This window comes from Nyctereutes procyonoides, unplaced genomic scaffold (genome assembly GCF_905146905.1).
Source record: "Nyctereutes procyonoides isolate TBG_1078 unplaced genomic scaffold, NYPRO_anot_genome, whole genome shotgun sequence".
Taxonomy (NCBI): Eukaryota; Metazoa; Chordata; class Mammalia; order Carnivora; family Canidae; genus Nyctereutes; species Nyctereutes procyonoides.
The window spans coordinates 71,478,180-71,505,925 of record NW_026575140.1 but is presented as its reverse complement, the minus strand read 5'-3'; the positions used below and the strand labels follow the sequence as shown (position 1 = coordinate 71,505,925).

General features: G+C 41.1%; 1 protein-coding gene across 3 annotated transcripts in view; it reads left to right on the top strand.

The window, feature by feature from the left end:
* Positions 1 to 27,746, top strand: part of CADM1 (cell adhesion molecule 1) — a 327,476-nt gene that overhangs the window by 236,329 nt on the left and 63,401 nt on the right. For all 3 annotated transcript variants that reach the window (XM_055306990.1, XM_055306989.1, XM_055306988.1), the window contains exons 2-3: positions 25,079 to 25,225; positions 27,012 to 27,164. In XM_055306990.1, coding sequence (XP_055162965.1) covers positions 25,079 to 25,225; positions 27,012 to 27,164 — 300 coding nt within the window. The remainder of the gene's footprint in view (positions 1 to 25,078; positions 25,226 to 27,011; positions 27,165 to 27,746) is intronic.

The following is a 27,746-nucleotide window of genomic DNA, read 5'->3' as shown; positions in this document are numbered from 1 at the left end:
CAGCTTATGACTAGAAAAATCGAGACTTGTAAATGTTAGTTACGATGTGAAAATGTTCCATTTTGCTGCTACGAGAAGCATCTGTCAAAGCTACTCTAAAGAAGGGTTGCCTAATGCCACGGCCTAGCTGGCTAAATGTTAACGTTTGTCTAAAGTACGGTGACTGATTCACAGGGACAGTGGGTGCACCCCAAGCCCTCTGCAAATCCTGCTGGCTGATGCTCAGGACACTCTGAATTTTGCCTGGGAGAGGCTGCCGGGCTACACCTGCACTCCTCATTGCTAACTTTGAGACATCAGGATCACCTGTCAGTGTGGGGAAGCTGATGTCTGGGCCCCGCCCCAGAGTTCCCCATGGAGTAGGTTTGGAAGGGGAGGCAGGGCCCGAGAGCTTGCATTTCTAACAAGTTTTCCTCTTGATATGAGACTGGGGTCCAGGGACCACTATTTGAAGACCACGGGCTTACTAGTTGAGTTATGTGCTCACCAAGAACCAACTTCTCTGGTTCTCATACCACCTCAGAGAAAACACTTGGACTTTATACCATTAGTCAGTGAATGTATAGCTGTATATTTTAAATTTAAATTAAAATGTATATAGCATATAATTTTTTTTTTTTACCTTTCCTGCTATAAGTTGTGATTTTGATTGGTGGATGAACTACTGGTCCCAAATACATCTGAAAAGACAGCCTGTGCTGTAGGAGGGGCGTGTGTGCTTATGACCATGGGTGGAGATGAGGACATCTTTTCCAAGTGTTATGAGGGTTGAGTCCAGGGCTGTGTAAGAATATCCAAAATAAAGGGTCGCCTGGGTAGCACAGTCAGTTAAGTGTCTGACTCTTAGTTTCGGCTCGGGTTGATCTCAGTGTCCTGAGGTTGGGCTCTGCGCTGAGAGTGGAGTTTGCTTAAGACTCTCTCTGTTCTGGAGATCCCTGGGTGGCTCAGCGGTTTGGCGCCTGCCATTGGCCTAGGGCACAATCCTGGAGTCCCGGGATCGAGTCCCACGTCGGGCTCCCTGCATGGAGCCTGCTTCTCCTTCTGCCTGTCTCTCTCTCTCTCTCTCTTTCTCTCTCTCTATCATGAATAAATAATAAATAAAATCTTAAAAAAAAAAGAAAAGACTCTCTGTTCTTTCCTCCTGTGTGCTTGCTCGCTCTCTCTAAAATAAATAAATCCTTGAAAAATATATCTGAAATATATACAGAAAGGCATTTTCTTTATGGATATAAACGGGGCTCAGCAGCAGCTGTGAGAAGTGATGAACATGCAGGAGTTTAAAAAAAAAAGAAACAGCAGCAGGAATGTTCCAGCCAGGGTGCCCAGATTTGCCATGGCCCATTTTATACATAAGACACCAGAGGCCCAGAAGATTAAGAGCCAGGTGAAGAGTCAGGTGCTGTTCTAGGCAGTGGAGGAGGAGCCATGAACAAAACCCACAGGTTCCTTCCCTCAGTGAGAGGAAACTCCCTTTTCTCATGAGGAAACTGTAAATTTCAGTCACAGTGTTGAATTCTTAAAATCAGGAGAATGCTTGGATCCCTTGGTTTTACAAATTGGAGAACGTTGTTCTAAGCGTGCTCAGGAAGGGGAGGAGGATCATGGAAGGTGGCAGGCAGCCCAGGGTGCTTTGTCTCAAATGCAAACACAATGGAATGAATGCCTTAAATTTTCCTGAAACGCTGACTGACTTTTCATTATTAACATAATGATTCGCGTGTACGCCTTTCCTTCCAAAGAGAAGAAGAAACGGAGCGTTCGCTTTACCTCCATGGTGTTTCGTTTTGGTAACAGAGGTCACCCCACTTCCAGCTTATCCACGTTCTTAGGTGTGGAAATGAGGACAGTAAGAACATCATTGTCATTATCCGATAATAGCCAGTGTTCTGAGGTCCGGCCCTAGGTGCGTGCATCCTCCGGCCGAGCTCTCACTTAGTCTCCTGCAATGGGTCTTTATGTTCCTGTTTCTGTAGATGACCAAGCGGAGGCCTCGGCTAAACAGCATGCTCAAGGGCACAAGTGGAAATGGGATTTGAGCCCTGATCCTTCTGTTTCCACCATCATTATCACGGATCCCCTTACACGGGAGCTTTCATTGTGCTCCTGGAGAAACCTGGTCTCTTGCCTGCATTTTGCCTAGAATGTTTTCGCATGGTCTTGAGATGGGGTGTGACTCTTAGAACCGAATGCACCATCTCTTAGCTCCTAGAAGGGAGCCATTTTTGAATGTTTGTTTTTTCTAATTGTGTGTGTTAAGTAAAGTGATTGGACAAACAGTCCTCTCCCGCCTGCTAATCTGCTATAAATCAACCTTCAGATGTTAATAAAACAAGTCAAGACTGACAAAGGAAGTTCCATTTGTATTTTAAACTCCCAATTCATCAGGGTCTCCTCCTTTAGATCTTCTGTGAGAGTGTCCTTGGTCTTAATGTAGCTGGAAGATAAAACACAGATAAAAGAGCCATTGTCTCAGAAGAGCATTAATAAAAAATGAATGTTGATCCTAATTGAGTAGTATTTAAACATACGGGGTGGAGGCAGCGGTCTGCAGGGAGCATCTGAATCTGTTAGAATTTGACTCTGTATCTCATTTTCCTCTTCTTGCTACTGTGCCCTCACCACCTGGTTGCCTTAGCAGAACATAAACTGTCACACTGGGATTGGAAAAGATACGTATAGGCGTAGTACTATAGTCGATTCCCTGATATTCTGCAATTGTTTTTCTTACTTTGAAACAATGGGCTTTCTCCCTCTTTATCTTTCTTTAAAAGCTGTTTCTAAAACATTGTTCAATTGACTCATTTTCTCTTCTGTCCTTTTCATTGTTTGCCTGTTTCCATTGGTTCCTGAGAATTTCATTTTAGGTCCTTCCCCCCTAATTGTCATGCTTGGTGTCACAGAAGGAGCTCCCAATGGCCAAAGGTGGGACGATTTGCACAATAATATTAATTCATAACACTAGTGTTGGATTACAAACAAAAGGATAAAATAAACATCCATTTGAGTCTGCACTAATCTAAATAAATGACTGCCTAAATAGGAAAAAAGGGAAAGCTCTTCTATACAGAAGAACTTCAATCAGGACCAAGAAAAACAAAAAACTGCCCCTTGAACACCATAGTAGTAATTGCTGCAGGCAAGATCCACCAGTGAATGCGAAAACAAATGAGCAAAAGTTTATGGAGAAAATAGAATAGTTGCACAGCCTCAGAGTGTCTCCCCCAAAATATTTATTGATTGCTCTGGTAGCTTTAACATGTACATGCACTCACAAATCCTTGATGGTTCACCCCCCAGGAGGTACTGCTGAACTCACCTCTTTCCCAGAGTGTGAGCTGGACTTGAGTGACTCTGGCTCTCATAAACAGAAAGGGAGAAGTAGTAACTTTGTATTGGAGAATCCAGCATAGGTCACCTTCACCAAGTAACCGGGGTTCACATCACCTCTGTGGTATTCTTCCCTAAAGCCATGATCTCAGTCCCTTATAAGAAAATATCAAACCTGATTGGAGGGACATTCTACAAAATAGCTGACCAGGGCGCCTGCGTGGCTCAGTGGTTGAGCATCTGCCTTTGGCTCAGGTCAAGATCCCGGGATCCTGGATTCAAGTCCCACTGCATGGAGCCTGCTTCTCCCTCTACCTATGTGTCTGCCTTTTTCTCTCTGTGTCTCTCATGAATAAATAAATACAATCTTTAAAAAAAAAAAGGCTGACCAGTACTCCTCAGGTTGTCCAGGAGACTCAGTAGTGTTGTACAATGTTAATTTCTTAGCTCTGACCACTGTGCCATTATTAAGTAAGATGATAATATTAGGGGAAGTTTATGAGAACTCTCTGTACTGTTTTTGTAACTTAGCTAGAAGTCTTAAAGCATTTAAAAATGTTAAAAAAAAAAAAGACCTCTCAAGAGCATAGGAAGGCCTAAGTTAAAGAAATTGTAAGAATAATCCTCTAGTAGATTCATTTCTTCATTTGTTCATTCATTCATTCATTCACTCATTCATTCAACAAATACTTGTTGCCAGATGCTGGAGGGAATGCCACGGATGTAGTGGTGGGAAAGAATTAGGACTCTCCCTTTACAGAGCATGATGCCTAATTCAGAGCAAGTATTTGCTGGTCACCTGCTTCTGTGAGTGTCACAGCTGAGTGGGGCATGTGGCAGTTTAAACAAGTGTGGAAATAAGCCAGGTGGGATGCTATGGATGCGCATAGTGGTGGTGCTTAACCCATTTGTGAGAGACTAAAGATTCCCTGACACCCTTCATAATGGGAGGAAATCCATTATTTAATCCTTAATGTCAAGTGTTTTCTCTAGGAATCACATACTTATGACTTAAACTTTTGAGGTTGACTTCGTTCCTTTAGGTTTTGAATGCCATAAAAACAAAAATAGTATTGTAACTAATTTTGTGTGCCTTAGATCCTAAGGGATGGTACATGGAGTTTGTAGGGGGTCAGAGATCTTCAGATTCCTTGAGGTTGGAATCATTATTTTGAGTTTATTTAGCAACAAAATATATATAGCATGAAGTATATAGATGGCTGTGGTGATTTTTTTAATTGGATAGTTAAAATATAGGAGCATATGAAATTTTTGATGTTATAAAGATGTGCTCAAAATATGCTAAAATCAGAACAAATATTTATGCAAAAAGATTTTCACTGAAGCATTTTTTTTAAATCATAAAACTTAGAAACCATCTAAATATATAAAAAGTGAGATGTCTAAATGGCTTTTTTGGGATACATCTATAATGTACTATACTACAGCAATTAAGAATTTTAGACACACACATAGTCCATATATGGAAAGGAAAAGGAATACACTAAAATATTAGTCATAATTATCTCAGAGTTGTGGGATTTTCTTACTTCTACATTTTTGTTTTACTTTTTTATCCGTGAGTATGTATGATTTAATAATCAGCATGAAAGTTACATTTTGAGAAGGATATTAATTCTTAAAAGCACTGGTTGTAGAGGTCCCAGGACTCCCAATGCAGTGGTTGAATAACAAATGCTTTCAGTAAAATGAGAATCCATCCAGAGCTCAGGAAAGCTAGTCAAAGGCTTCTTGTGTAGCATAAATAATCACTTCCTATTAGCTTCATTTTTGTACACCGTTTCTCAGCATGTTTTTAAATAACATCTTTGATGGTTTTTATGAAGGAAAAAAAACCCCATGTGTTCATGATAGGTATATCCTCAGCCCCTCGGCCCACCTCATGGATACTCTCCCGCAGCTCATGCATCTCCAGTGCTAAAAAGCACTTGGCCTGTGTGGCAAGTGTATGAATTCTACATTGCCTCTTCCTAAAAAATACTTATAGTCTCAATGAGAGCATTTGGAAATCTTTCCCTTCAAATTGCTCAAACATGGTAATCAAGCACAGCCCATCTGTCAGTGTCAGCCATTCTCATGTGGCCTCTGACCTACCGTCCACGACTGTAACCATTGTTACTCTGAAAAGTTAGGTCTGACCCAGACCATCAGGCACAGAGATCACGGCCCGCTGGCCACACTGGCAGCTTTCTGATATGTTGTGCTTGGACTACAAACCAGAGAAGGGAGAAGTCCTTCGAGTGCTCAGCCCTGCCTGCCCAGGCTTATTCTGTGCATGCACATGGGTCAGTAGAGACTGTGCTAAGACCAAGTCAGAGAAGTCCATCCAGGCACATTCAGACCAAAGGGTGAAGATGACGGGCTGCCATCACAAAGATGGATCCGCCTGATGGAGAAGCAGGTTAATTGACTAAGGCACCAGAGCTTGAGGTAGGATTGAGCAAATGGGAGTAGGGAACCAAGGTGAAATGAGAAGGAAAGGCACCAAGCCAGGAGTGGGAGAGGTAGCTAATGATGCAGAAGAGCACAGGGGCCCTTTACATGGCAAAATTTCTACTTGGAGTCTTTTGAGGAACCATTCCTTTCCATCCACTCAGACTGTACTCAGATTTAAAGGGGCAGCCTTCTAACAGGTAAGCCCTGGCCCCCCTTTCTTCTAGCAGGTAAAGCAGCTCTTCCCTTGGGAAGAAAAGGAAATAAGAAAATTGACTTGCATGTTCTTTAAAAAGATAATAAAAACAGCTGCTTTCTAGGGCATCTATAACTATCATTTGGTTTTCTTGATATGTAGAGCTACAAGCATCTTACAAAATAAAAAATAAAAAAGAAATGCCTTTTATCTCCCCCCCCCTCCAATGGAGGCTTCTTCTATTAAAAGATGAATGGAGGACAAAAAAAGTATGAGGGAACCTACCCTATCTGCTCAGATTCAATGTGCCCTTGCCTCCAAAGAACTCCGGGATCTTACTGATCTTGGTAGTTTGTTATAGTAAAAGTAGAGTTGTAGCCTCTTGGCCTCATGCCCCAGCATCCATGATGAGCACAGCTTACCAGGGCTGCTCTTAGACCTGAGGCCTACTTCTAAGCACCCTCATATTATAGGGCTCAAATCTTAAACAGGTAGTTGAGATCCATAGCCAGGTTGGGGAGTAGCCAGGAAAACCAAGCTGGTGACACGGTGCATCTCTTTGAGTTCTCTCTTTGACCTGTTCACAGGGCTTTCATTGAGGCTTGTTTACCATGCTTTTCTTGTGGTTTGTGACAGATAAGAACTGTATTGATTCCTAGCATCTGCTGGCAGTAACCTTTGAAAGGGCAGGCAATGCATCACCACAGAATTGTATCTATCAATATCGGAGTCATAGAAAGACAAGGAAGATGTGTAATCACAACACTGCTGGCAGATCACAAATCGGAGCTGATATGGTACGAGGAATGGGCAGTAGAACAGGGACACGGATTAACTTTCAGATAAACCTGGGGGGGGGGACATGTCGATGGACAGGATGAGATTTGGCCACGAGGAAAGTTCTGATGGGAATGGTCATCCTCCCAGAGAGCCAAAGAAGTTCAGTAGTTCAGAAGTTCAGTTTCTAGAGCTAGTAAGCAGTAGCATCTCTCCCTCAGCCTCCGTTTCCCCATCTGTAAGACTTGGGTAAAGGGTTCATGGTCCCTGGCTCAGCAGAATCAGTGGCTGATCAGTGGCACCTGGGTAGGAACTTACAAGAAATGCAAATTATCTGTGCCCACCCCCCCATCCCCCCTACCCCCCCCCCCCCGCCACCTCCCAAATCAGAAACCTGGGGTGGGGCCCAGCAAGCAAGCCCTCTCGGTGAATCAGAGTGAGCAGATGTGGAGAACAGTGACCACCATGCCTGACACAGAGCTAGGGTTTAGAGAAGCAGCAGTTAATTGGTGGTGGTTTTTGTTTTCTTTTGTTTTTTTAAGATTCTATTTATTTGAGAGAGAGAGAGAGCACGTGTGCGCGCATGAGATAGAGGAGGGGATCCCTGGGTGGCTCGGCGGTTTTAGCACCTGCCTTTGGCCCAGGGCGTGGTACTGGAGTCCTGGGATCGAATCCCACATTGGGCTCCCTGCATGGGGCCTGCTTTCTCTCTCTGCCTGTGTCTGTCTGTCTCTCTCCCTCTCTGTCTCTTGTGAATAAATAAATAAAATATTTTAAAAAAAGAGAGAGAGAGAGAGATGGGGGAGGAATAGAGAGGGAGCAGGCTCTCCGCTCAGCAGGAGCCCGATGTGGGACTTGATCCCAGGACCCTGAGATTACAACTGGAACTGAAGGCAGACACTCAACCAACTGAGCCACCCAGTCTCCCCATTAATTGGTGTTTTTTTTTAAAGATTTATTTATTTATTTATGATAGACAGAAAGAGAGGCAGAGACACAGGAGGAGGGAGAAGCAGGCTCCATGCCGGGAGCCCGACCTGGGACTCAATCCCGGAACTCCAGGACCACACCCTGGGCCAAAGGCAGGCGCCAAACTGCTGAGCCACCCAGGGATCCCCCCATTAATTGGTGTTTTTATTAGTGTAGTATTTAGTCCTACCATGTATCTAGCAATTTTGTTTATAAACTCTACAACCTCAAGAAAAAAAAAAAAAACCTCTACAACCTCATAGTTTTGTTTTGTTTTGTTTTGTTTTTTTCATAGGTAAATTAGTGGTAAAAAGAAGAAACCTCTTTGGACAGATAAACATTTGTGACCTGTAAGCCATGTCCTAGAACAGGGTATATAATTCCTGCACTTGTGATTAGTAAATCTGGAGGGTACCAGCATTCTAAAGGTTAACGTTCTAATGTGTGCTTTGGACATATTAGTGCTTTTGACATGTCGGGAAGCTTCCAGCCTGGACAGTGAATAGCACTACAATTTAATAACATAAATGGAGTCTGTCTGATTCTGCAAAGAAACGGCCTTCCTTGGGGCCCGGAATATATAGTCCCTTCTGCAGTTACACTCACAGTATTTTTAATCATTTCATGTTTTTATTATATCCCAGGTACAAGGTGCTACAAAGAGTCCCTGGTGCTGGCAGTCACTCAAAAATTGACAAATCTAAAAAGTGAATAGAACAGCAAGTAGCCCATTAGGGGTTTTCTTTTTTCCTTTTTCTTTATTTAAAAAAAAAAAACTTTTTTAAAAAGAAAAACTACCTTATAACGTTGAGAGGGTTGATTTTTGGCATCTTATACATGAAAAGTAGTAGTAATAAAGTTGCCCAATTGTTGGTCTTTTTCTCTGCAGAAATTATGGCTGTGTACAACTGTGGGGGTTTGACTGTGTTTCCATGAAGTACGTAATTCATACTCTAAATGTGACAAGCATGACTGCCCATAAACCTAACGACTTTTTTAAGAGCCCAAAATTCAGAACATTATTCTCTCTGAAACTGCACTTTAGTAACCCAGCAGAAAACCGTTCAGAGATCTGCTTCCGTTGCAGTAAAGGCATCTGGGTGCGCCAGTGGTAAAAATGCTGAAAGCTTTCATACAAGGACAAATTTGTGAGAGGAATGAAGTGCAAGCCAATTGTAATTGCCATATGTTAAGGAATGGGAAGAACAGAAGCTAGGATGTGGCAAGGACCATTGTACACTCCACCCTCTTCCCCAACCCGACCCCAAAAAAAAGTCTATTTGTGTGTATGTATATGTTATATGTATGTATGTATTTTATATGTATATGTACATACACACACATATAAAAATTTGCTAGGAAAGCAACACACGGGTTGAAAACCTGGGTATATAAAGTTTCAGAGTGATAGGAAACCACTCCCCCAAGCTGAAGTCCTTACTGTTCAGTGAACCCTATCCTGCTTTGCTTTCTAGGAGAATGTTCTTTCCTCCCATGAGCAACAGCTAAGGATGGGGTGAGCCTGGTCCAGGTGGCAGGGCACATTCACACCGGCCCCCGGCCCAGGCTGATGCATGGATGTTCATTAAGCGGCCGTGGAGAAGTGAAATTGTTGTTTCCCTCCTCTTCCCCTGAGCATCCTGCAAGGCTCTTTCTGTGTGTGGCTGCTTCTTTCTGCCTCCAGCCTCAGGCTCTTATTATTTCTCTTAAACTTATGTTTGTGTCATTACCTGTATTTTTGCAGCAAATTTTATCTACTAGACACAGAGTGAAAACGCCTGCCGTAACGGGGAGTAGAGCTTTTATATTTTGTTTGTTTGTTTCCTCCCTTCACATCATACAGTTGAATTTCATCACTTTCATAGCAAACCTCAGCAGCCTCTTTGCAGTTTTCATTGTGCATCCACTTGCTCTGTTTCCCTATTTGTTGTTTTGTCTCCACTGACTCGACACTCAACAAGCACAAGACACGTACAGAGCCAGTAAAACCAGAGAAGCAAAAATTAAGCAGGTCCCACATGTGAACAGACAAACCCGCTAGATGGGAGCGTGCCAGCTAGAATAGTTTTTGCAGTGGGATGCAGAATAATCTATTGGCTTTGGTCGAAGTCAGCTAGATGCTTGGGGAGAGGATTTTTCATTTGTGTACTACTGGCTCCATGGAACTTGTGGAGGGAAGCTAGAGTCTGGTTCTTGTTGAGTTCAAGAATGATCCACATCAATTTATCCTCATGCAGACTAGGATCTTTAAAAATCTGTTTTTAAATGAGAAATTGCTGAAGCCATGTTTCTCCCTGGAGACTGACCTGACTTGGTGGTGAGTCATGACCTCCTTTCTCCTATACATCAGTTTCCTTGAAACAAGTTATCTAGGAACACACCGTGTTCTAAGATCTGCCTTGGGGAAGCCAACAGTCTCATGTTGGTGTACATGGTGTCAGGGAGCAATTAGAATTACTGGACTCCAGGCCAGAGCTCCTCAGACTGTGCATATGAATGATCTGAGTCTCTTGTTAAAATTCAGATTCTGACTCGGTAAGTTTGGTATGGCTTTGAGATTCTGCATTTTTAACAACGTCCCAGGAATTTTCAAAACTGCCGGTGTTCCACACTGAATAGCAAGGCTCCAATGTGGGTGGGGATGGGGGATGCACAGTTTTCCTAAGTATATTTTTGGCACCAGTGAGTGCTATGAAAACCTATTTCCGTGGTGAACGGCAGAAGTGATGAGGATGTGTATACCCTTTGCCTTCTATACTCCTTTATAAAGTAGCTCTGTACTGGTCTTTCCTTAGAAGACCACTGAACATAAACTAGAGTTTAGTTGAGGTGACAAAGGAACACTCGGCCCCCTTTGCAGAATTGAAAACCTACTGATGCCAAAGCCCGTGTGCCTAACCTCGAATATTCTTGACTCCCCACTCTTATCCCCCAACCTGGGCTCTGCTGTCCTCTCCATACTCCTTTAACTGGCTCTTATCAGTGAGAGTACTCCCGCAGAAGTCTCTTAACTGATCTTGGCTCCAGCCCTTGCCCTACCTCCACTCTACCCTCCCTCTCCACATAGACGTTATCTTTCAAAACACAGGTGTGATCATATCATCTCCTGGATTAAAATTGCTTAATAGCTCCCTATTAATTACAAGATAAAGTGCCAATTCCCTAGCCTGGCATACCATGTCCTTCAATATCTGGACCCAATGACCTTTCCAGAAAGCATCCCTTCCTCTCACTTTTCAGAGCACATTATACTTTTCCCTTTGTTCTAAACATGCCATGATCCTTCTTTCAAATTCCTCCTTTTCCACGCTGTAGGACCCACATCCCCACCCCAAAGGAGTGATTGGTTCCTTCTTCCTCCAGGCCCCCACAGCACATTAGGATTCTTGTGCCTTACCACATCGTGTGGTCATTGTGCATACATGTGTCTGTCTCCCTCAACATCGGGCACTTCTAGAAGCTAGGCTCTTTCCCCATCAAGCTTTATAGACACAATACTAGGGCCTGTGGCTTTCTAAGAGCCTTGTGAAAATGCCTAGAACATGAAAAAAAGAACTGGCTTCAGAATGAGAGGTACAGTTGGAATTATAATTTCAAAAGCAAAAATCTAGACATCACTTGAAATTTTTAATTCAAAATTATATTTAGGGGATCCCGGTGGCTCAGCGGTTTAGCGCCTGCCATTGGCTCAGGGCATGATCCTGGAGTCTCAGGATCGAGTCCCACATCAGGCTCCCTGCATGGAGCTCCCTGCAAGCAGGCTCAAGCCTGCTTCTCCCTCTGCCTGTGTCTCTGCCTCTCTCTCTCTCTCTCTCTCTCTCTCTCTCTCTGTGTGTGTGTGTGTGTGTGTCTCTCATGAATAAATAAATAAATAAACTATTTTTAAAAAATTATATTGAATGTGGGACATGGGTACAACTTAATATATTTTGATGAGCATGATGAGAGCCTATGGAGGTCTTAAAACAGCTTTTCACTTGGTACCTTTATTCAAGAGTTGCTCTGTAAGCTGACACTGTATTATGCTTCAGGGATACAGCAGTGAAGGAGCACAGGTTAGGGGGCACACAAGTCATGTCTTATGAGCACAAATATGCCCATTGGCCCATCTGGTTCCCCACCTGGTGAGAGAGGTATTTTTGTGCCCATTTGATATGTGAGAAGACTAAGGTTTAGATAGCTAAATGAACCTTTCCAGGGTCTGGATAATGACTGGAAGCACCAGCATTTGAACCCAGATCAAATCAAAGGAAGGAAACAACCCTGTAAATGAGGGATGGCAGAACTATCCGTGTGATGAGTGCCGAGACCAGACAAGACACCATGAGAAACCTAGAAAGCTAAGGAGGGGAGGCATCAGGGTTTCACAGAGAAAGCTAATGACTTTGAGCTGGATCCTGCAGGACAAGTAAGGATTCCTCCACAGTCAGTTTCCCTGCTTTTATAAATAGAAGAGTAATGGGTAGTTTTAATCTAATAATAATAATATGAGAAATTAATGTCAATAACTAGTGTCAGTCACCAACTTTTTTTTATTGGTTCGCTTCCCACATTCAAAGGTCTATTTTTACCTAAGAACATCTATCAGCGTCAAAGTGTAATTGTTGCACTAAACCAAATATTATTCATTTGGTCTCTGCACTTTTCTTTCCTCCAGTGTCACATGAAGGGGGAAAATCACACACCCCCTCTGCACGGTAGCACACCACTTAGTTGAAGGTTAGGTTTCTAGAGACCTCAAACATCCTGGACACACCCGGGAACTCATTAATAAGCAGGAAAGGTCTCAACACCAGTAGCTTTCACAAAGCTCTTGCACTTAATAAGGAAGGAAAGAATGATCTGTAAGAAGTGACAGCCAGCGCTGGAAGGAAGCAACCGAGGACACACACATAAGCCTCACCGGCTGAGATTCTTTAGAGAAAGGCCTGGTGCTCCTCCACATTGCATTAACTCATGCGATCTTCTCCGTACAGAAGCATGGGACACAAGAGAGTGGGGAAGTCAGCAAGCTCTGTGGAAATAGCTTTTGTTTCGTATCGTCTTGATTTTGACATTTAGAGATCCACTTATACAGATGTGGACTGTCCCATTCCCTCAGAATTCTAGCCAGGTATCTGAGGTGTTGACTGTTGAAGTTTCCCACTGAGGATGGTGTGTAACCTGTCACGGGTGACCCTTCACATCCTGGGGATACAAAAGCTATTCTCAGAACAAAGTCTGGCTCTCTAGTTAAATGGGGGAAATCTGAATACAAGGTACGTTTTTCACACTGTAAACTGAACCTAATTTCAGATGTCCAGTCCTCTGCCTACCTCTGAGGTTCACCTTAACTTTTCTTACCCATGATGGTTGTAATTTGCAATCAAACATATGTGATGAAGACATTTTTAATTTACTCTGTTCTTCTTAAAAAGTTAGCCTTACAATGAAGAGAATAATAAATAGCTAAAGCTCTAAAATGGGAAAAATTCCATGGGATTATGGATGATCAGAAGAAGATGCTGGCTGTCTAGACAGAGGCTGTGTAGAGATAGTGATGATGCTAATGAAGAAATTAGTAGAGAAGATTCTGTTGTTTGTTTAGCATTTTCAGAGCTTAAAAAATATGCTGTTAACACACATTTCCTCACTTGATTCTCATAATAATGGTGGAGAAAGCTACCCTTTACCCTCCTCAAAATATAAAAACAGATCCGGTTTGCCTAGCTGCACCGCCAGAAAGCTCAGAACTCCTGTTCTCCAAGGCCGATGGTCTCATTTTTCCCCAGATGCCCCTTTCCAAGGGAAGGACAAGGCATATCATATGTCCTCATCACTTGTCTCTAATTTCAGTGATTAATCAGCACCCCACACTCAGATGATACTAAGCAAGTTTTTTTGTTTGTTTGTTATTGTTTTTATTGTGGCGCCAATTTAGATAGAGCGTGTATCTGACTTACCTAGGATTTGCCTGGGGGACTCCACAGTCATAAGAAATAGAACCTGGAATTCATTTGGCTGCTCTGCATATGCAATCCCTTCATCAAACTGACCTATAGGGAGCTTTCTTACTCATATGCCTCTTCTGGAGTCAGCTGGGTCCAGCAGCTCACAAGCCCAGAGGTTAAATAACCCCACCACTTGCTTTATGACTGACAGATCATAGAGGGAATAACTCCTCAATAAGGGGCCTTAGTCATAGACCCTGATTTTCAAGCTAAGAAATTCTCATTTCATAGGACAGTCGAAAGCTACGTGGCTTCCTGGTAGGAGATGTGAGTAAGTTGAATGTTGCAGCATTATTCAGCGTGATGATTATCATGGACTTACAGCTGTTGCTTGCACAAACCATATTACACACACTCGGAGTACTCTCTTGAATGAGAATCTGAAACCCCGATCCCTCCTGTTCCCTCGTTTTCTGTTTCTGTAGTAATGTCAGTTGAAGCTGACATCCTCTCTGAGTCCATATCTGATGTGTTCCAAGTGATATCCTCACTTGCTTGTCCTGTCGGCTCTAAGCTTTAAATTTGGAAGGTTTTCAATGGCTCTTGTTGGCAGGAAAAAATGAACGATGAGATGTAGAGAGAGACTTGCTAATACAGCCAAATTTCAGTCACGTAAGTTGTCAATACTAATGAACGCCCTTGAAGCAGATACTGTAAATGCCTGAAGTTGCAGTGGAGCTGCATTTGAGTTCAGATCATTTGGTAGAACAGACATCTCCCCTCTAAATACTGAAGAGCCAGTGTTTAGACCCTGGTTATAGAGCTCATTTTACCAGGGTCGTATATTAGAACACCCTGATTGCTGGTAGGCTTCACATTCCCTTGTCTGCGGAGAGTCTGACTTTAGTTTTATTCCTAAATCATATAAACGAGATACAGTAGATTCTTCTAACACTTCCCTTCTGTGCTTTGGCATCATAAAGCCTCATTAATATCGTGTAATTGTCAATAGCACCAGATCTAGAGTTAAACAGGAATGGGTTCCGGTATCCAGCCACTTAATTAAGCTCCCCAAATCTGTTTCCTCATCTGTATAATGGGGGTGATACTAAAATGATGAACCCCACAGGGTTGTTGAGGTTTAAATGAGATAATGTAAAAAAAAAAAAAAGCATAGTGCCTGGCACATAGAAAACATTTTAGAAATATATTAGCTGTTGTTATGCCGATGATTAAAATAATACTCCCTCCAGAAATAGTGGGAGTTTTCTAGATATTAAAATAAATTTTAAATAATAATGAACACTTTGGAGAAAAAATAATTTGTTTCTCTTGCCTCCAGACTAGGAGAAAAACACTCCCTTCCCTCTTCCTCCCTGTGTGTAGTGATTATTGTTACATGTTATAGCCTTGTGATTTTAAATATCTTATTGTTAGTCTTTTGATATCCTGGAGGCAAATGTGAAGAAAAAAAAGAAGAATCAGCTTTTAGTGAGTTCAAGCAAAAAGTGACCTAAGTTTAATCATGGTACCTCTTATCAAATGGAAAATGATATTAAATTAGCTGCTTAAAATCAGAGGATAAAAAATAAGGGAAACACATTGGCTCTTCCCGTTGGAACTTAAGATTGGGGTTCTGAGGAAATTCAATTTATTTATTTTTATTTTTATATATTTTTTAGGAAATTCAATTTAAAGAACTTTATAGAGGAGTAGCTGGTAACAGCAAGTATTGTAAACAATCTACATCTCTAATCAGCTTACGACTTAGGGGCATTGACAAGTGTCACTTACAGAAAAGCAAGCTCAGTGGAGTCAGCCATCCCTATAGCCTTGAAATCCTAGATTTTTCATTTGATTAGAAAAGAAGACAACATTATATTTTCTTACAGGGTGATGGCTCACCGGAGGCTGCTGTGATGTATAACATTATAAATGGTTTGGCTGCTAATAAGTCTTCTGGGGTAAGAGAAGTCCAAGTTGCCTTGAGTCTTTTCAGGAATAATAGAACCTAGTACTTGTATCTTCCTTTGTGGTTTCCAAACACATCAGTATGTATTTTGAGTTTTAATCATGTAAATCTTTAGCTATGAATAGCATGTGGTTTGGGAAAATGGATAGCTCTATTTGTGAATTAAAATTGTCTATTCCCGCTACCCCAGGCCTGAGCTAACTTTGGGACACATGACCACAATGTTGGAGCGTGTGGGAGCCTGTGGTTTGTAGACTCCCAGCTTCTGTCTTTAGGATTCCTCCCTTCAGAATGTTATTTTCTTCCCCAGTAGCCCATGCACACAGATAGCAGAATTTTTACGAGATGAGTTCTCACTCTACATAGCCATTATTTGATATATCCCCAGGAATATAATCTCATATTATCAGTTCATTAGCAAAGAGGTTGATGCACAAGATCAACAGTTGGCCTTCAGCACATTTCGTCTAAGAGGAACAATCTATTTTGAAATGCTGGAATACCACCCAGCTTTGAATTGCTACTGGAGTAGCTCAGTCTAAACATGTTCTTTTATTCTTCTTTTGCCATAAACGAGCATCACAGAATCAAATCCATTGAGAAGAATCTACTTGCTTTGCCAACACAATTAGTTTTGTAAGAAGCCTCTGTCTTCTGATTGTCCTTCTCCAAAGTCCAAGTTGGACGATGGTGTTTGGTTTTTGTTTTTTTTTGTTTTGTTTTGTTTTTGTTTTTAATGAATATTTTTTTTAAAAGCCCCCTCTCTCCCAAGAGCCTCTAAGCAGATTTAGTAGGCTTAGAATAATGACTCTTTGGCAAGGTGATTTGAATGCCATCCTGCCAGCAAATAAAAATGACTTCTCTACTTTGGGGGCTCCTTTTTTAAATCCTCACAAAATGTGTCCACTGGAGAGAATTTTTCTTCAGGGTTAGGCTTTCCTCCCTCCTTTCTGATCAACGAAAAGCTCTGAAAAGGAGTTAATGGAGAAAAAGTCTAGAATGTTCACCTTTCCATGTATAGAGCCGAAGGATTCAGTGATTATTATTCTCTTGTATGGTTTATTTGTATATTCATTTCTCTTATTGCCCCTTGCTTTCTTAAATGAAATTTAGTGGAAAAACTGATTCTAGTCTTTAATGGATAGGTATCACTCCCGATAAACATTCTCCCAAAGGGGATTGCACCTTTACATTTTATAGGATCCGGCAATTTGGGCCTTAAGCATCATAATGGCTTGGCCGGTTTAGTGCTGGGGGCTCTGATTAAAAAGTCCTATTGAGCTGTCTTTTATTTTTTTTTTTTTATAAATTAATTTTTATTGGTGTTCAATTTACCAACATACAGAATAACACCCAGTGCTCATCCCGTCAAGTGTCCCCCTCCGTGCCCGTCACCCATTCACCCTTGAGCTGTCTTTTAAAAGCAAAGCAGCTCTTGTGATGGTTACAATTGAAACAGTACAGCCACAGATGCTGTAACTACTTTCTTTTGTCCTGATCTTCCTTGAAAAGCATTTTCACACTTCTAATCAATGTTTCCTTTCATAAAAGAGATTCTCATCCTATATGTAAATACCAATTGGACTGTGCTTGACCTCCGTTCTTCAGCCCTAATGCTGAAAAGTAGTAAAAACAGCCTGATGGTTATTAGTCTTTCAAGTTAAGACTCCGGTCACCTTTGGTTTGGCATGGTATTGCGGGATCATTCTCTTGGAAGAGAAAAGCAGAAACAGCTCTTCTTGCCAACGAAGGGGAGTGTAAGATTAAAGGATTTCATGGGGGCAAGAGAAATTTTACAGAATTCTTTGCAGTAACGTGTATCCTATTTTAAAACATGACTGCTTTCTAGTTTCTGAGTTGGTGGCGGAATTATCAAATTCCGTTCAGTAGGTAAATTTTGTTGGTCTTAGATCCATCAAAAGCTAGGCATGGAGCTGTGGAAGGTAAAATCTGGCAGTGCTGCTTTACAGCTACCCCTTCCAAAAGGAGCTGCAAAATGTAAGGATTTGCAAGACCTGAGATTTGCAGAACTGGACCTTTGTGTAACTCGGCATGGTTGATGTTCAGTTAGACCCTGAGCTGAACGCATAGTGGCCAGCCACTGCCATAAGCATCAATATTCTTGGCTGGTCTCCCTTCATGTGCATTTTGGAGTTAAAGGTGAAATTCCATCTTTAACCCCCTTGTGGTTGTCTGAGCAGTGATTGATGAACTAGATGTGATTCCCTGCAGATCTTTCAAAGGGTGGATGAAGGATGGAATTTCAGCCTTTTTTTTTTTTTTTTGAACCAGGCCTTTTGCTTAATACAGCTTTTAAAATTAATGTCCTTTTTTGAATGCCAAGAAAACAAAGGGAATTTCTCAGAGTGTATGCAGCCTGACACAATAGGCCTTAATTGGTGTCAAGGAGATGTTAGGATGAATGGGGAAATGCCCATTTAGCTGATCAGACTGAAAAGTGGAGCCTTGTTATGAGCTGTCATCTCAACGTGTATTTAAACTATAGCAAAACTGAAACATATTTGCCATATAGATCATAATGACTCCAAAGGAGCCATTATACTCTATTATGTAATTACATAATCAAAGCATGCATAGTAATCAGCTTTTGGAATTCAATGCTAATCAAACATACCTATACTATGTGTTTAAGCTAAAATAGAGAACGTTCATTTGCCATTAGTCAACTAAACAAGAATGTGTATACAGAATATTCATGAATAGCTTAATGTTGTGTCAGATGATATTTTTTCGTTTTGTATTCAGGGGAAATCAACAGTTTTAATTGAAGAAAAAAACCAGCACTGAGGAAGATTACTCTTTAACTTGCCGTTCAAAAATTTGCCTCACCTTTTACTGATTATAAAAGGAGATTAGATTAAATTCAATATTTTTTCCTTCCATAAGCTCAAGTGCCACAACAGTAATTATATTACAGGAGATTCTTAATGAGATCCTGACCATCTCCAAACCATAAATATACAGTGTTCTAAATACTACATGTAAAGCAAAACTTAAAAAATAAAACAAAAATCAAAAACCTCGAACATATATTGCTTTTGTAATTAGAAACAAATCAATAGATGTTATTAAGTAATAGCTAAGAACAGAAATACCTTGGTGTGGCCCATTAGGAATAGTAGCCTCTACCTTTGGCAGGGCCTCATGCTCGCCATGTGACTTTGGGTGTTTTTCCTCCCTAGACCCTTGTCTCTTCTTCATCTAGGAAATGAAAGTATTAATCCCTGGGTTCCTTTCAGTTCTGTTGACCTTTAATCTCGTAAGGGTTCTGTGAAAAAGAAGGTGACACAAATGAAATGTTTTGGTCGATGTTACATACTCTAGCCCACTCAGTTATTTGTGGAGTCGTTTTGGTTTATTTTAGCTCCAAGCTTTATGAGCTACGGGGTTCACATTGGTAATCATTTGGACCACCGAGTAGACAGCCCTTGGAACAGACAATTGACACATTCAATTTAACCGTTGGAGATAGCAAAACATGGATGAGGATCAAAAAGGTCAAGAGAAGCTTTGTAAACAGCAGACAGATTGAATGCTTTTGATTTTAAATAAATACTCAAGTATTCACAAAAGGTTGAAGTATCGCCTCTCTTTGAAATAAAGAATTATATTTATGTTGAAGTGGTCTAGCCCTTAACCTTAATGCATGTTGATGGGCTCATCTTTTTGGACACTGGTTCTCGCTGTCTCTCATCTGCCCTTTGGATGACTAAAAACGCCACTGTAATATTTGAATGGGACTAAACTCTTTCATCAAAAGCTTTCGTGGCTTGAACTTCAAATAATTTATTTTCAAATTACTTTTACTATAATTCTTATTAATTCAAATAGGTTTCTGATTTGATATAAAATGCTATAAATGCAAGGAACAGTTTAATGAATTGAAAGATAGGATTGAGTCTTTTAAAGGAAATGTACAAAATATGCTGACAATAATTGCTTAGATAGAAATCAAATCTTAATGGCTTTGTTAATGATTTGTAGTGAACACTGTGTTTACATTGACTTGGGGGAACATATGCAGCTAGAAAGATTTTTCCCTCTGGTTTTCAACAGAATCTTAATTTTTTCTCTTTTCCTGAACCGTACTTATTTCTAGTGCTAGCTCTCTAAAATGTTAGCAGGAATTGTGGGGCCTCCCTCAGTGATGGTTTTTATTGGCTAGGGGGTAAGGGTGGTTCTTTCAAGTTGGGCACATACCTAACGCGGTTATAAAAATGGGGATCCCACAGAAAGGAGAATGCGGGCAAAGCCATTTGAAACTTAATTTAAGACACAGAGGACTCACCAATAAAAAAGGTTTTCAAAAACAAGTGTCGTGACTCTTTGGAAAGTTGAAACTTAGATATCTGTTGGGGTGGGGGCATTAATAATCCCTAGCCTTTAATTAGTGCAGAATTTCAAGAACTATGGTGACTCTTTGAAGTTAATGACTATGTTGATCTTTGGCAGGGTTTGTTCATTTGGGGAGGTTTTGGTTTTGTTTTGCTTTACAGTCTGTATTTTTGGTTTGGCTTTTGCTTATTTAGACACCCTGATTGTGCTGATTTCATGTTAGATTCAGTCTTTCATTCAGCAGAGGGGAGAGGAAGGAAAGGAAAATAAAAAAAAAAAAAGGTCTCCCTAATATGATTTTGTTACTGACAGAGTAGGTCAAGGGACTCTATTTGCTCTTTCTCTGGGCAAACTGTCTTCCCAGTTAGTCATCTGTGTTCTTCGGTGTCAGTAAGAGTTTACATAGTTGCCATAGTATAAACCAAATTCTGTTCTAACTATGACTTGCCCTTTTATTATAGACTTGACTGGAGAGACTCCCTGGTGTAAATGAAGTGCTTTCTTTATTAACAGCCAGGCAGCCGGGGCGAGCTCTTGGTGCTGGCAAATGCCCCCCATGCACTGGTAATAAAGGCATTCTCCAGGGGCAAAGTGTGCTGAGTGCTGAAAGAAAGAAGCCGTAGTAAACAAGGTGTTTTACATTCCGGACAGTTCTCTCTCATCTTCAAGTGTGTAATTGTGTTCTGGATAAATTATGGAAATTAAAAAAAAAATCAGAAGTTGCTCATAGGGAAATAACCCTCTTTAAAAACAAGTAAATTTTCCAAGACGGAGCCAATAGAACCTTGGCAACGGATCCTGATGTTGGGTGGTTAAAAGTACAAACTGTATGGGCCAGAGAAGCTGACGGAACTTAGTTTGAACACCAGCTCCGGCACTTTGCTGAATTACATTAGGCAACTTATTTGAATTTCTCCAGGTCTGCAGTTCTTAACTTTAAAAGTGGAAGTATTGAAAAGTCCAGGAGTTGGAGAGGGAAACATGTGCAAACCAAGCAGCACAGTGCCTAGTGCCAGAGAAAACGTTTGTCTCCTTCTGTGCTTCTCATTTCAGCTCTGGCTCTCAGATTCGCCCCATCACCCCCTTCAGGTGGCCATATCATGGATGAAGTAGATTCCAGTCAATGCTGGTGTTTCATGTAATGCCCTGGAAATAGAGTCTGTAACCAAATGAGGTTTTGGAGAAGAAATCTATGACTTAAGCCAATTGAAGATTGAATGAATAGGGGATTTATGAGCCAGCGGCACCTTCACTCCCACTCCAGCCCTAACCAACTCTGCTGAAATGGTCTTCACTAATCATCGAAATATTCTTTTTTTTTTTTCCTTAGACAATATGCTTTCTCTGTCCTGTAATAAACATCCTAGCAACTTCTGGTTTACCGCAGGAGACTTGCTTGTGAGTGAATGGGCCTCTCTGGCACTAGAGTTGTATTTTTAGAAACTGGAAGGCAAATCGAGGAAGTTATAGGGACTATAGTTGCTGGTATAAATAAAAATCCAGTTTTATTCTGTCTCTTAAACTTGCACCCATATACACCAATTAGCAGTCAAAAATGTCTCTACATGTCAGACATTGTTCCGCCCTTAAAATAAATTACCTTGCTGTTAACAGCCTTATTTAATGGTTGTGGTATATTGTACCTGCTTGATTTCTTTCACCCAGAACATGTGCTATTTCTGCCTTGACAGTATATCTGCTAATTGAGTTTTAGGAAATCAGCAAGTTTTTTTTAAACGGATTATTTAAAAAAGGCATCTACGTTGCCTGTTTGTACCCTTCTGCTACACATCAAGTTGTGTTTTATAACAACCTAATTGTCATGATATCTATTTCAAGGGGAAATTTATCAAGTCACAGTGCACCCTTCTGTTTGGAAGAACTATTTGAGCATGGGAGCAGAAATTATTTTTACATAAAGGCTTCAGGCAGTTAAGAGTACTGACATACAAATCGTATTTTCATCACTGTCATTCACATTCGGTGTCTCAAATAAATAGGTCATTATTATTCCATTGCAGCCATCCTATGGCGCCTCCAAGTATGGAGCTCTATTTAATATAACTGTCCAGCTGACCCACGTAATTTATTGGTGATTTTTACAGTGACATTCTTGGGCCACCACCATCAGCCAAGGCACTTTGATCTCTTTCAGCAAAATACTTCATTATCACTTGTAATTTTTTAGCATTAGTATCATAACCATGTTAACATAGCTAGGAACTGTCATTTTCTTGAGACTCTGGATTTGAGGTTGGCTTTAGCAATTTGAAAAAATAATGCAGTAATGATTTTGATACCACCATGGATTTGCACAGTACGCTGTGTGCCAGAGCAGTGCAGATGGCAGAAATTTTACTGAATGACTTAATCATAACATGCTAAAGTGATCTGGTCTTATTTTCCTAATTATAAGTAATAATTAAGAATGTGTAGATTTTTTAACACACAAAACCCCTCTGATTCTGTTTTATTACTTGTGCCAAACACAAAATCCCAGTCAACCCCTCTTTGTTCTCATCTCCTATACAAATGTTTGATAGACTTTGTGTCGATATTGGTGCTATCCAGAAAGAATATACCAGCATGCCAGAGAATAACACGAAAAGGTACAGTTAGTTCCACAGGAAGTATTAGGATCCAGTTGAATTGCAACTGGCTTTTAAGTTCCAGTACCCACAAGATGGTGGTCAGGACCTGCAAGGCGTGGTTGGCATTGAAGCGATTAAGGCCTATCACTAGGTGGCCTTTCCATAGGTTCTTTTTGTAAATGGAAGATTCTTACTTACGTTGGTAACAAATATCTTTAGAGAGAGGAAATCTACCCATGACCCGATAGAGACCCCACTTGGTATCCTAATCTCCTCAAGGCAAGCCCTGTGACTTCAGGGGGCAGTACAGCATTGGAATTATGCAGTTTAATTTTTCTTTAATTTTCTTACTAGATTAGGTTACCCCAAGGAAATAAGGGTATCGTCCTTCCTGTAGATACTTTTGCCAGAGCCAGTCAAACCACCTCGAAAAGCATGCTTGATTGGCAGGAATTCCCCTTTCGTTGTTCTTTTCTCAAATCTGGGAATACGCTGCTCCCTCCAGCTGGCTTCTGAATTCTGCATTTGTCACAGTGATCTACAGAGGGAAAAATAGGCATTCATTCGTAGGGTTGTTTTGGGGGTTTTTTTGATCACTTTTTCTTATTAAAATTCTGCAACAATTCCACAGCATTGTTCAGCCACTGAGCTTTCACTGCTGGATCAAGCTAGGGAAAATATACCCCTTCTGCTCACTACCTACATTCTCCCACTTCAGTTAATTCCCTGCATCAGAGAGCATCTCAAGGGTGGGTTTCACATGGTTTGGTTCCTCAAGCACCAAGAATTTTTGTTTGTCTGTGGTTCTAATAGTTTCATCCTTATCTTCTATTTCCTTCCGTCCTAGTCCTCTATCAGAAGCTAGTCTGTTTCTAGGTGGATTTGGCTTAAAGCCATCTCAGACACCCTTCTCACACTTCTTCTCTGTGTCCTGCCAAAAAAGGATCCTTCAGCAGAAATACAGTAGCAGGTGGAAATCCTCCATTTATTCTAATTGCATCTCTATGCATATGCTCTCCCACAGTCTTCCTCTCTTGCAATAGTATTTATCTTTGACCTTTGTTCCTAAACGCGACAAAGTTGGGTTTGGGGTTTTTGTTGTTGTTGTTGTTTGTTTGTTTTGGTGGGAGGAGTGAATGAACTACCCTGATCTACCCTGGAAAGCTTGGGAAGAGTGACCGTGGGTCTTCATTCTTGTATCCACACTACTCAACACATGGATGGACTTGCCGAATCAATGTTGGGATGTGACAACTAGAGAAAGGATGGCAATGATGATGGCAGCCACCATTTATTCAGTTTTATAAGAAACTAGACAGTGCTAAATGCTTTATATTTATTACCTTCCTCAGTCCTTCTGACAGCTCTGTGAGAGGGCTTTGAATTACTGTCCCCATTTTGCAGATGAGAAACTGGCTCAGGGACTTGAAATACTTTACTTGAGATCATACAGCCGAAAAGCAATCTTCCTCTCCCCTTCCTGATTGACCATTACACCCATTGCTTTTTATTTTGTAAGTGAAGATTAGATAGTTTTCAGCCACGTGGCAGCTTCTGAAAGGCCTGTACAGTGCCCTATATTTCTGTATCCTCTGCTGTGCCTGGTGCAGAATAGGGCCTTCCACAGTTACTTCATCTTTTGCTTTTGAACTGAATTCTCCTCTTCTCTACCTGTGCTGTGGATCATAGGGGACATTCATGAGTGGCCCTGGCTGCTGTCACTAATCATAAAAGCGACAAACCAGAGCAGATCTGGAGAGAAGCCTTCTATCACTAGATCTGAAAGCCTTGACTTTTCGACATGTTCTGAGGGATAATGTCTAAATGGCCAGATGGGGGTGATCTATGGAAGGGGCATGGTTCGGGCCTGCCTGGGGCTTTGAGTGAGTCATGAAGGCCTAAGTTTCAGAGAGCAGAGTAATAGGCTCACATATAAGCTTCCCAGGATTTGATTGGGATTCCAGGACTCCAGAGAGGTCCTCACTCCCAAGCAGTAAGCAGCTGAACTGCCTATGCCTTGGGAATGTCGACATCAGCTAACAAGATGAGATTATTTACTGAGCCCTCCTCCCTTCTTCTATTAAGTGGCCCCTTGAGTTTTCTGTGAGGCGACCAAATAGCTTAGCTCAAGGGCATGTGAACTGAGGTTGAGTATATGCTTCTCCCCTACTCCATTCGTGAGAGCTGCAGCTTCTTAGAAAAGTCAGCTCTCTGACCTCTCCATACCTTTCCAACACTCTCCTTAACTGGTACAAGATACTGGAGCCTGGGACATTGGCATCACGACTGTTGATAGCTTGTTGATTCCAGGCTTAGTTGCATTTTGTCCTTGGATCTCTCTGGGATTAACAGGCTCATTTGTTTGTGGCCTACAGAGGAAGAAAGATGGGAACCACACCAATGTTGCTCTTAATACCCATTTTTGATTACCCTTCTTGTCTCTCATTTTAACTGCGCCATTAACCAAATTTTAATTGATGGAAATTTTCTTTTTTTTTTTTTTAAGGTGATGGACAGAATTTGTTTACAAAAGATGTGACAGTGATCGAGGGAGAAGTCGCAACCATCAGCTGCCAAGTCAATAAGAGTGATGACTCTGTGATTCAACTGCTGAATCCCAACAGGCAGACCATTTATTTCAGGGACTTCAGGCGTAAGTTTCCATCTCTGTAGTGTTAGGTGGCAACTTTTTTTCCCCTACATGTTGTCTTGATAAAGAGATTGCCAAAGCCTCCTTTTCTAAATTTAATGTTAGATGCTTAAAGTTTAGTCAATTCTTCAGAGGGAAGAAGAGACATGCAATCATAATCTTTCTACTTAATAGAAACCTTGAATGGTCCCTTTTAAAAGTAAAGCAGTCTTACTTTGCAATAGGAATTGATTGTAGTAATTCAAGGTGAATTGCAATAGAATCCCAAATACTTAGCTGACACAAACAACTCAAAAAGGGGAAGGCAAGGAAAATACAGCATTCTGAAGGGTAATCTGTTTGGTTTGAAGATGGAAGTTTCCAAGATAATGCGTGCCTATAAAGACAAAACCAAAATCTCTTATCGCCATAGCCTCTGGTAGAGAGAGGTTATCACATGCTGAAATCTTACTAAATGTAATATCCCAAAAGTTAATCATTGAAACTTAATTGTATATCCTAGGAATGGTTCAAATGGATCTCAGAGCATAAAAGGACCAAGAATCGGGTCTTTCAAAAAATAGCTCCTTGAGACCATTGATACCTAATTGAAGCAGATGTCGAGGAATGTCCCTTCACATCTGCTTGTTCACATTCTCCCTAATGCCCTAGAACATTCACGAACTATGGAAAGAGTTGATAAAACTAAGGAACATCTAAAAGGGAAGATGAAGGGAAGTAAAAGAAGAGGAGCCAGCCATTCTTAGAGTAAATTTTTGTCATTGTAAATGAATCACGCCTCTGCCAAAATTAACCTAAGGACTTTAAAAGTGAATATTTGAAATTAATAAAAAGCCCACATACATTACTTTGGTGGTGACTGATTTCCTACTTCCTCACCCATTTTCTATTGTGAAATTGAATGTAGTTAGAAAACTGTAGGCTGTCTTAGGCTCTAGGAAGCCCTAGGTTATGGACTTTGGACAACTCTACCTCCAACCATACCAAATGCAAAGGTGCATCCACATTAAATTGAGCTGTTATGCTATGAAGTGTTTTTTTTTAATTCCATATTGTTTTTGAAATTAATAATAATGACATTTTTGTTTTCGTAATTTGGAACTGCTTTTTTTTTTTTTTTAAGATCAGATTTTGAGAGACAACTCAAAAGCCAGTAGGTCCTACTCCCTGAAATTTCAGTGCCCAAAGGGGGAGCTTACAGCCTGCACTTTCCTTCTGTTTTTTGGTTTTTTTTTTTTTAAGGTTTTATTTATTTATTTGAGAGAGAGAGGGCAAGCATGAGCTGGAGGAGGGGTGGAGGGAGAAGCAGGCTCTGCTGGAAGCCTGACACAGGGCTCTATCCCAGGACCCCAGGATCGTGACCTGAGCTGAAAGTAGACACTTAACCAACTGAGCCACCCAGGCACCCCATCCTTCTCTTTTCACTTTACTGAACTGCAGTAGAAAAATCTGAAACAATTTATGAATAAGTGGTGGAAACTGACAGCAAGGAGCATGTGGGGTGTGTGTGTGTGTGTGTGTGCACGCGCATACACCCACAGACCCCCATGTGTGTCAGTTTCCTTTCAGACAAGGTTATTTGTCTACATGCAGTTATTGCAAAAGCCCAAAATAGTAGTTCAAGAAGTCTAAAGAAGGACCCAACAGGTACACACAGATGTACTCGATTCTTCTTCTCTATAGAGGCCTTTCGAATCCCCTTTCTCCTTTCTCCTTTCTCCCTTCCCTAGGTAAGGAAGATGGGCTATCATCTTCCTCCTCATCAGTAACTCTGTGTTTTGTTCCACAGCTTTGAAGGACAGCAGGTTTCAGTTGCTGAATTTTTCTAGCAGTGAACTCAAGGTGTCGCTGACAAATGTCTCAATTTCGGATGAAGGAAGATACTTTTGCCAGCTCTACACTGACCCCCCACAGGAAAGTTACACCACAATCACGGTGCTGGGTAAGAAACTCATGGGGTGGTGTCCTGGGAAACGGAATAGGGTGGCCCTTACTACCAGATGGCTTCTGGCAGCAAGGAAGAGGTTAATGGTAAATTTTGCTCTTCAAACCTGTTTTAGGAAGAATCACCACTCATCTTGCTAAATTTTAAAAATAGCCTATTTTACCAAACACTCTTAAGGAATGGCAATCAGCAGTCTCTGTAGATCCCACCTGCTCCTGAGTTCCAACCCTTAAGCTTTAGAAGCAAAGATCAAGAGAATTTAGAGCCCTCAAATGAACCACTCCCCACATGAAATGCCATTGCTTCTAACTGCCAGGATTTCTTCCCCCTCCGTGCAGGAGAGGAGGAGGTGGGCTGCTATATCCATACCCTGTGGCAGAGCTCGATTATCAAATCTGCTTAATGATTCTTCCTTCTGAGTTACATCTCATTTAATATTGTTGATCTCCTTATCTTTGGCTTTACTTACTGCCTTGTGTATTGCTTATACTCTAGATCATGCTGTAAAAATCATACCCCATGAACACACACTTTACCACAAATTGCAACCATTGGACATAACAGAATTAAGAGCTTCCA